General features: G+C 36.2%; 1 protein-coding gene across 1 annotated transcript in view; it reads right to left on the reverse strand.

The window, feature by feature from the left end:
* The window catches only part of LOC127638703 (probable voltage-dependent N-type calcium channel subunit alpha-1B), a 165,665-nt gene extending 155,978 nt beyond the window's left edge, over positions 1–9,687 (reverse strand). Inside the window, exons 1-3 of the mRNA XM_052120348.1 lie at positions 9,422–9,687; positions 7,104–7,209; positions 6,476–6,615 (exon numbers count right to left, since the gene is read on the reverse strand). Coding sequence (XP_051976308.1) covers positions 6,476–6,615; positions 7,104–7,209; positions 9,422–9,684 — 509 coding nt within the window. The 5' untranslated portion in view covers positions 9,685–9,687. The remainder of the gene's footprint in view (positions 1–6,475; positions 6,616–7,103; positions 7,210–9,421) is intronic.
* Positions 9,688–10,312: the final 625 nt, after the last annotated feature.

The raw sequence follows: 10,312 nt of genomic DNA on the forward strand, positions 1-10,312 counted from the left end.
ACCCCTCAAGTACAAGTACATTCACGTTCTCTCAGATTACCTTTGATTAATCGGAAACACTTTACAATAATATTGTGAGTAATACATTCTCTTGCGTTGTGACCTACAGAGCTGAAATATTCTTTAAAAATCTTTGTTTGTGCTTTGCAGAAGAGAGAAATTCATTTTTGAATTTTTGAATTTTCACTTTCAATGCATCTTTCTTCCATACAAAGAAAGTGAATGGTGACTGGCTGTCAATCTGTCCAACATCTCCCTTTGCCATTCAACAGAAGAAAGAATGTGATACAGGTTTGAAATGTGGGTGAGTAAAAAAAATGTGCTAGAATTTTCATTTTTCAATAGTTAACATGAAACAACAATTAATAATAAATAAAAAATAATCAATATAAATAAATTATGTTACCTAAATTACCTTATTGTAAAGTGTTACCACTAAACAGATAAAGAAGAAAAACTAAATTAATCCAATATGAAGAAAACCTTTCATAAAAGATGCTTTTAAATTAAAAATCACCTGTCTCTGCATCTTGCATTTTTTAAAGACACCATAGCTAAGTACTAGGATTCACTTTGTGCCTATGTAAAAATCCATGATGTTATGTAACACAAGGTGCATGACATGTACATTGTCATTTCATTTGTCTATTAAAGGTTCATTACAAAAGAAATACATCTTAAGAAACAGAGCTATAGGTATTCAAGAACAAACAGAGGGCATAAATATCAGAATTATTGGAAACAGATTTAGAAGAATATGAGTGCATGCATTCTTGTAATGCATTATTGGATGCATTGCAGGCATCATATATCTTAAGGGAAGATCTACTATGTATGTATTGATATAATATCTCAGCTATTTAGCCTCACACCACACAAAGTTTCCTAAATGACCTAACAAATGATCTGAAGTCAGGCAAATACAAGGACATTTCCTCTACATAATATATAAAGCCCTCCTTAGGTCCCTTTTCTATAGGGGTCCACAGAAACACAAATCTGTGAACATAATCATCCTCCAGGGAATGCAGGCAGCTCATTAAGAGTGACTGATCTGAGCAGAGAACCCCAGCAGCCATGAGGTTTATCGCAGCATCAACAGCAGGCCATCACCATGCCCCTCACCCACTAAAACAGTCTGGACAACACAGAGAGGGATAGATGAGCCTGCTACTTGAACACACAGCCATAAAGAGGAGTGGTATAGCTCAGACATTCTCTCACTGTTTGGTTCAATGCAATATTGATCGGGATGTGAACCTAGGAAGTCAGATATATTCTCTTATTAGCAAGTCCAAACATATTACTGGGGCCATATAAGAGCTATGAAACTGGATAATAGAGGTGAAGATTATTATTATTTTTACATAATATAAAGATTTTTTCTACCAAGTTTTATTTTGTTATACTGTACATAAAAATAACATATATATATATATATATATATATATATATATATATATATATATATATATATATATATATAGTATCTACAGTACTGTGCAAAATTCATAGTCACATATGTTTCACAAAAACATTTAAGACAGATATTTTACAGTATATCTTCTGCTTTAGTGTGTCAATAGGAAATAACAATTTTAGATTTCCAAACATGTAACAGAGCTGCCTCTGCATATTAATCTAGGTTGGGAGAAAGTACTGCAATATGGAAAACATCATGGCTCGAGACTTCATGGTTACTAATTTTGCCCCTTTCAGTCAAGCCAAGGTTAAGAGAGAAACTGGACATTATTTGCATCAGTTCAATATTAAACTATTATTTAAATAAATAAATATTTCATTTTGCTTTTTTGTAATGCCATCAGCACTGGAGTTATGGCCCAGGTACACCACGTTGCCTTATAAAGTACATTCTTTTGACCACAAGTGAATCATGCCGTAGCCAGAAACAAAACTTTGGGTGTGCCAAGCGAAAAATGGGTGTGCAAGAACTGAAGCATATTTAAGTGAAATATAGTAAAATGACCATTAACAACCACTGCATCAATTTCTTTTTGGCTACAATTTCTTTTAAGCTTTGTGTTATGTTTAAATGACTTTTTTTTTTTAAAAAAAAGCAGTAGGTAGGCCTGTTAATGTATCAAAACAAAATAAAAAACTTTAACGAAGTCAAAAGCATAAAATAATACAGGACATGTTAAACTTGAACCTAAAATTTGTTAGATTTTCTTTTCTTTAGGCAGCTTTAACTGTATTACCAAAATGCAATACAAACACAAATTTGATAAGAACACTTATTTATTATGATTATTATTATTATCTTTATCTATCTTTAAATATATAATTGTCTTCTGTTCATGATTTGAAGCCTATAAGTAATTTTCCATCTGTTGCCGTTGATGGATACTTGTGTGATGGTAAATGGGCCATTGGAGACAAATATCCTGATGCCAATTGCGACAATCTGTAAATGGCAAAACCATGGATCTGGGAAGTCCCCAAATAAATTAAACAGTAGTCCAGGGTGTGAAACTAGCATCCGCCACCCGCAAAATGGGACAAGGCTGAATCCAGTTCAAAAGCATCTCGTCCAAAAGCAGGTCTTTAATGCCTGGGTAATTTTGCTCATCTACCCACAACAGGCAGGCAACTTGTAAGATGTTTTTGAGTGACACATGACAAGAAATGCTGTTGACGCTTGAAGAAACATACTGATTTGCTCTAACCCTTTAGTTCATAATTTGAAGTCTATTAGTAATTTTCCATTTGTTGTTGTTAATGGATACTTGCGTGATGGCAAATGGGGCCATTGGAGACTTGGTTTGGGGACGTGGTTATAAGATATACGTTTTCTGATCACCTCGTTATTTGAATTGCTTTTTCGTTTAAAGTGCATTTTAATTTAGAAATGTCTTTTGATCATGTTTTCAATAGTTTCAATAAATGAATACAATTTTTAAAGCTAAATCAATCAAGCAAAACTATTCACTGACCCTTGCAGTGGGGTTGACGATGTAATCGGATCTCGCAATATTTTTTTAAGGTGTTTATTGATCAAATATTTTTGACATATTGTACAGACCTATTGCGCAATACAGAAAAAATGACAAAATACACCAGGTTTTAGTCACATTCATTGATTTAAAAACGTAATTAATCTAAACTAAATAAATCAGTATTGTTAAACTTAAGAATGCACAACTGAAAGAAGATTCAAAATCTTTTTTTAACATTTATTTTTATTTATGGAGTACAGGGAGGTTTGGTTCGTAATAAAAAAATGTAAAATAATTTTGTTATGTTAATTATGAAGCCAATATAATTAAACGCTAATACCATGTCTGACATGATGCAAACAGACAGTTGTAGACCTCTGATTTTGCACAATCAGGGAAATATTTGAACCAATATAATGCAGTAAAACCGCAGGACAGTGTAGCATACATTTTCAAGCGTATTCTCCAAATATTCCAAAATATGCTTAATATATTGTAATTGGGGAAGAAAAGAACAACAAATAACTTATTTTGCTTTGTATTGACATATGCAATTATGAATACTGATCCATAAATCCAAACTCAGTAGCATAAACTTTCTTAATTTGAAGTGTGCGCTTGTTATCTTCAGTCACACACACTGTTGCGAGAGTGTGCGGGTAATCTGAGAGAGCCTCTGTAACACATTGTGTATTATTATAGTCATTATAGTTGATTATTAAATTTTGTAATTGATGCATTGAAGTAATAATGATGTAATGATGCATTTTACACCCCTACATACTATAATTAATCATTAAAAATCCTGTCATTTCATTTAGGTGTGCTAGCTTACGTTTTGGGTGGCAGTTGCACACACTGGCACACCTTTGGCTATGCCACTGGAGCAAATAATAATGCGTTCGAAGCTTGCGCAATCAGAATAATTTCTGATACTCTTTAGTACAGTCAATGACGATGCACACACACAAGGACTGTTCACGTGCAGACTGTGCTGATGAGGTCTCCATTATATCATTCAAAATGCAGTTGAGAAACTAAGACCATTTCCATTTACTAATTACACTCTGGTCATTGAACGACAGTCAGGAGGTTGAAAATATGGATCAATAAGTCATTCTTGACTAATCTTACAACCAAGCTGTTCACGTGCAGACTGCACCATTTTATTATATGCTATGATTATAATCATTATCATATCATACCATCCTGCCCCAGTTTAATGAAGCACATCCATTTCCTGTCAGGAACATTATGATGCCGAGCGATGGGCTAGCCTATACACTGAAGGTGACAGAGATTAACAAATCATCTGATTTATCACCAATAAAATATAAAGGAGATAGGTGAACAGGATGAATGTATACTTTTATATCTATAAAAAGGACCAAATATATTACATACTTGTAAATAAAGGGATCTAACTGTCTGCTGCAAAAATCACACTGTTATAATGTGACTACTTTATGTCTGTGTGACAGGGCAGAGGGTGGGGCCGGGTCATGATGCTACACACCCAGCCCCTAATTAGGCTAATCAAGCCTCAGAGAGGGATAAAGGCCGACTGGAGACTGCAGCGGGACAGAGAGAGAGATTAACGGGCAACTGTCTGACACCTTTTGTGTTTGTCTTTTCGTTTAAGTTCTTCATTAAACTATTATTTATATTGTCAAGTCAGTTCGCGCTTCCTTTCCATGAATCCCTTTACAGTCTGTTATAAACAAACTCCACAGGCTGCCTCAGATCTCCAGGTGAAAAAAGATGGCTCTATGTCCTCCAGTTTCATGCACAGCCTTTTCCGCTACAGAAACAGAACTACCTCCATTAAATCGGTTTATTGCAGGGAGGTGAAGGGCTGATGCAAGCCTTTGTGGTTGGACAAAATAAATCTCCCTGCCATTAGATAGCGAAAAGCAGGACACTCCCTTGTGGTGCCAGTAACCATACAGGGGCCAGCTCCACCATATCACCATGCCCATCACGGCTCACTCCCCCGGGATGAGCGCAGATCCCCTAGGCTTGTCAACCAGTGAAGCCACTTCTGCTATCTCACTTTATCCATATATGACATCCACTCTTATTACTTCAACACAAAAAAGATCCTTTGTGGTCCCATCAATCAAGAAAACAAATACCAAAGCTTTATAAGCTACCTTGCAAGTTCCTATCACTCTTTTTAATATCTAATGCTCTGCAGCATGCCCACAGAATGGCCATAGTCTGTTCACTGACTATCTGATTTATATTGCACACAAAAATGGCAAGCACTGGCAGAACTCACCTCATTGGCTGGCTGCTACGCAATGTCTGGGAGTCTGCCAGCACTTAAAGGCATATAAACTAGGTCCACAAGGAGAACTGTATATTCTGCATTGTTTTCTGAGCTGTGTCTGTAATAAATCAAGTAATACTACTTGGAAAGATAGAAATTCTCATCACAAAGTCTAAATTTATTTTGCACAATTTTTTCTGTGATTTCTGAACAACAGTTCACAGAGATAGCCATCACATTATTTGAATTTGATTATTGAAGTATAATAAGTATTTCAGATAAACACACCCCTAACTGGCACATATAAGCAAAACGATGTGTGACTTTTTGCTTTACGGGTATATGTCGGTCAAATCTAACCTCTCCTCGATAAGGCCTGGTCTTGATTATTCACCTCTTTAACAAACTATTTGTTGCCCCTCACAAAATCATCCAATCTTGTAAATCCATACCAGAAACACAAACAACAATAGTTCCTGCAGTAACATGTTCAAGCAGATAAAATGCTGACAAAAACAACCATCAACACATGTAATGCCCATGAATAAGGATCGGAATATTCACTCTGTATGCTTTTGCTGGAGTTTTGCTGATTTACATTAAAGATGTGGGATATTCCTACTTGATATCTCCAATCTCCAACCCTAAAGGCATTCCATTGCCAGATGGAAGCTGACGTGAAACAAAGCTGCTACGCTCCCATTAGCTGAGCAGGTGCTCAACTGAAACCAGACACGTCTCCTAGCAACCCTATTGATAAACAATGCTGCAACCCCAGCATTTGTTCTACAGTTGTATGATTATCAAAAGCAAGTAAAATTTTCATGTTTCATGTTTTGAACAACTGTCTCTGCAAACGTTTGTTACACAATCTTTAATATCATGTAATGTAGGAAATTTGACTCATTGATCGATATAATTTCATAAACGTGAATGTTTATCATTAACTTTGTAAATCTCCATGGGTGCTGACATGTTTGAGTGACATCACACACCTGCATTTCGGTGAAATCAGAGTTGAAGATTTCCGCACAAGTTTCAAAACTGGAATTCCTACTTCAACTGGCTTTCCATTCCTCTTGCAGAACTCCCTCTCCACCTCATTACACCTCCAAATTACTATTTTGCTTTGGTAAAATGCTTTAAATTTGGATAAAAACCTTGTTTACCTTGATCATACAATGTTAACTGATATAACCATGTCATCGCACAATTAAGTAACAATATGATTAATATCAGGACTTACCCTGTCAACACTACAACAAAATCCATAACATTCCACCCGTTGTGGAGGTAGGAGCCTTTATGAAAAGCAAAGCCTAGAGCGATGATCTTGATCCCAGCCTCGAAACAAAATATTCCGATGAAGTAGGGTTCTGTGTCATCCTGTCATGAAAGAAGAGCAATATGAGATGTTAGTAATACAAAATAAGACACATGATGCAAGTAAACAAAGAAAATTGAGTGTAAAGGCAAACATAAATCTCTTTGGCACGTGGTTATGCATTGTGTCAGTTAAAACTTTCATTAAATTGTTGTTCTTTCACAGAATGACAAAGCAGCACAATTACAGTAAAATGAAACAAATTAAAGTTGGAGAACAGGGAGCAATTACTACATATTCAGCTGTATTGTATTTCTCAGAGTGAATATTCAAAGCAATTATAGCTTTCTAATACGAGAACATCTAAAACTGCCACCCGTAAGTGAAGCACGTATTCAATACCATGATGGGAAATAACAAGTGTGCAATAAAGGCATGAAAAATTATGGAAGATAATGCTGCACAACAGGCTAGTAAACACTGAGGGTCCTGCACAAAGCACAAATACAAGTACAAGTCCAGTGATTTTATGAAGAAAATTCCAACTCACCAGTCGCTTTGACATGGGTGTCTTGTCTAAAGCTGGTAAATGCTGTTCTAAGCCCAGTACAATACAGTTTGCTATGATGGTGGCAAGAATCAGGTACTCAAATGGAGTAATAACGTCAAGGAAAGAATCCATGGGATAAAAATAGTTTGAATTAATTCACAGCAAAAACATCATCATGCAATGAGAAGATAGTGTAGAAATCAAGAAAGAACAGTATAAAAACACAGAACAGCGGTATTACTTATATGTAAGGCCAAATACAACTTCACTACAAGACATTTGGACAAGAGACACTCTGATTCCTTTGAACAAACCAAACCTCTATCTCCACTATCACCTTTTTTATTATTAAGTGAAAGTACTGTAAATAACTATAGTAAGTGATCTTACGATCTTACAAAGACGTCAGTCCACGTTATGTTTATATGAATTAGAAGCAACTGATAAACAGTTTATTCAGTGTAAATGGCCCCTAAGACTGCTGGCAAAAAATTGTGTAAAACAGGGCTAAAGGCACACCTTAAGACAAATTTACTTTTTAGTTTTTTTCTGGTCACAAAGTGTATCAAGATTGAAAAAATTATTTTTTGAATAATGACAGAGAAACATTTTGTGTGAAAATAAATAATCACTGATGGTTGTTTTGATTAAAATTATTATTATTATTTTTAAAGGTGGCGAGGGGACCTTTACCCCGCATTTGTAGGGACAATAGTAAAAATTAGGCTGCAAGATGCTTTTTTTAAGTAACAAATGAAGATAATGATTATTCAAAATAAACACTTCAGAAATGGGTTAACAAGTTTCTGTTAATTTCAGTCATATTTGGCATTTCATACATCTCAAATATTCTATAAACAAATTAATCTGCATTGTGATCGGATCAGTCCATGTGAGCCCCACCTTGAATTTTTTTTTAATAACAAATCTATTTGCCCCACTAAAGAAAAACAATGTATTTTAAGGGAGCCTTTAGCTCCTGCAACAGGGGGGGTTTAACCCCAAGTACTATCCTTCCACTTATAGGTCAGTTATTGAAATACACTTGACAAGTAAAAACAAGTATTTTGCCTCAAAATAAATGTGATAATTTCAGGGATTCTCATTCGCTAAATACATTTGCAACATTTTAAAAATAGCTGATTCTTACATCCAATTACCCCAACTTTTGAGATTGCACACAATGATATCATGGATCAGTATATGAACAAGTGTTAAGGAAAGAACTGTGGTAGTTTGTGTTGCTGTTCAGTGTTTTGGGAGAAAATAAATTCAAAAGTGCCTTTAGCCCCGTTGTACCCTACTTCTTTTTGTCAGCCTATATTGCTCTTTCCATGCAAGCTGCTACAAAAAGCTTCACAGATTTAACATTTAGATTTAAGATTTTAATTTAATATTTAGCCTATGATCAAGATGAATGTTTAAATCAATTCTTTAAGACATAAGTGGTATTTTACAAAGCTTGTCAAAAATAAATGTGGTAAAACTGGACAGTTGCAGCGATCATTATTAATCCATTGGTCTCCCTCACTTCAGCGCTACCCTGAACGAGTTCAAAAGCGTTGACATTTCAGCACCTTGGACAGCGCTTCATGAACAGCACTGAAAACTGAACCCTAAAACGATAGGGCATCAACGTTAAAGGACAACTTGAATTGGATATTTAAAATCTCAGTTACTTGTGACTGGTATTCCCAACAGCAAGTCTCCAGAGACTGCACAGCAGTTTAGACGGCCTAATGTAAGAGCTGTTTTGGTTGCTATGAGCGACAGAGAGGCTCGTTGCCTCACTGAAAAGAATCAATACCGCAGTGTCTTGATGTGAAAAACGGCAAAAACCCTAAAAAACTCTAAATGGTAAATTTCAACGTCACTCGTTTTATATTTAAATATTTAAATTATTTGGAACTCTGTTTTCAAATATGAATCGCAATTTTTCTTAAAAGGCAATTTCAGACATCTGTCAGGGGTATTTCCTGTCAGAGAAAGCCATGCCCCTGATAATGTTTGCTCCATCAGTGAGACAACACCCAGCATATTGCACGCTATTTAGATCCAAAGTGTTTGTTTTTTTTATTCCTGATAAACCAGACACATTTTTAACACAATAGCGTGATTATGAAAATCGAACCATCTGTTTCAACTTAAGCGACCTTTGCGACCTGAACTAGTGTCAAATAAACTAGGCTTAACAAGTATTGTCAAACAAAGCGATGGATAACCCAGATTTAACTGATATGACAGAATACTAATATTGTAGCCTACATATTAGACTGTTTTGAATTCTTACAAGTGCCCGCGATTTGCGTAAAGGATATGGCCACTCTGTTATTTTCTTCGCATATTTCCGAATTATATTATCTTCGCTAAAGATGAACAGGGATCTGTTGACTGTGAGGCAGTTCTGTTTGACTGGTATCGGGTTGTATATGGCCATTGTCCGGGCTCTTTGAGCCATTGTTTGCTTATACACTCTCGGTCCGCCCGAGGGGCCTGGCGGCCGGCTTGCACCTCTGCCTTGACCCGCTGGGGAGCCACCGCCTCCATACCGGGTCGGAAGATCGTCTTCAAATCGAGCCATTCTAGAAACGCACAGGTTTGACAACAAAAATCCAAATTCACATCAGACAGAGTGAAGAGAAGAAGCATCACAACGCGCGATGTATTCCCAGCCACGAGTTCTTTTCATCCGAATAGGTCTGTCATCCAAAAGAGGTCGTTTCCCCACCAAATAAAGCCAGAGTTTCTTGAAGTACTCCAACCATTACGTGCTCATTTGAACACACCTCTGCAGATCGCACCACCGTATCAGTGCAGTTATAAACCGAAAGCCAGTTAAAGTTTATCGGTCCGCGTTACACAATACTTCAAAAGTCGACTTATAGAATCAAACAATTAACATTTTCACACCTCACAAAAAGGATTTAGGTAATCCACCATGTCGCGAAATAATCAGTGTAACGGTGCCTTTACGAACTATTTTGCGTTTTGAATTGAGTCAGTAACACAGATTTGAATATCCTGCTTCCTTGCTTGCGATGCTGTTGCTCATCCCTCTAATAGTACGGCAGTATATATTCCCTCGCTCGCACGCCTGTATCGTTGAAATGAAAAGGAGCAAATGTTATTATGCTAGAGCGAAGCCTGGTAATGAAATTTTAACCAGTTTCTGTAGCCGCTGCTTCGTCTGATTCAGATCACGTGACTCT

The sequence above is a fragment of the Xyrauchen texanus genome, chromosome 4 (genome assembly GCF_025860055.1).
Source record: "Xyrauchen texanus isolate HMW12.3.18 chromosome 4, RBS_HiC_50CHRs, whole genome shotgun sequence".
Lineage (NCBI taxonomy): Eukaryota > Metazoa > Chordata > Actinopteri > Cypriniformes > Catostomidae > Xyrauchen > Xyrauchen texanus.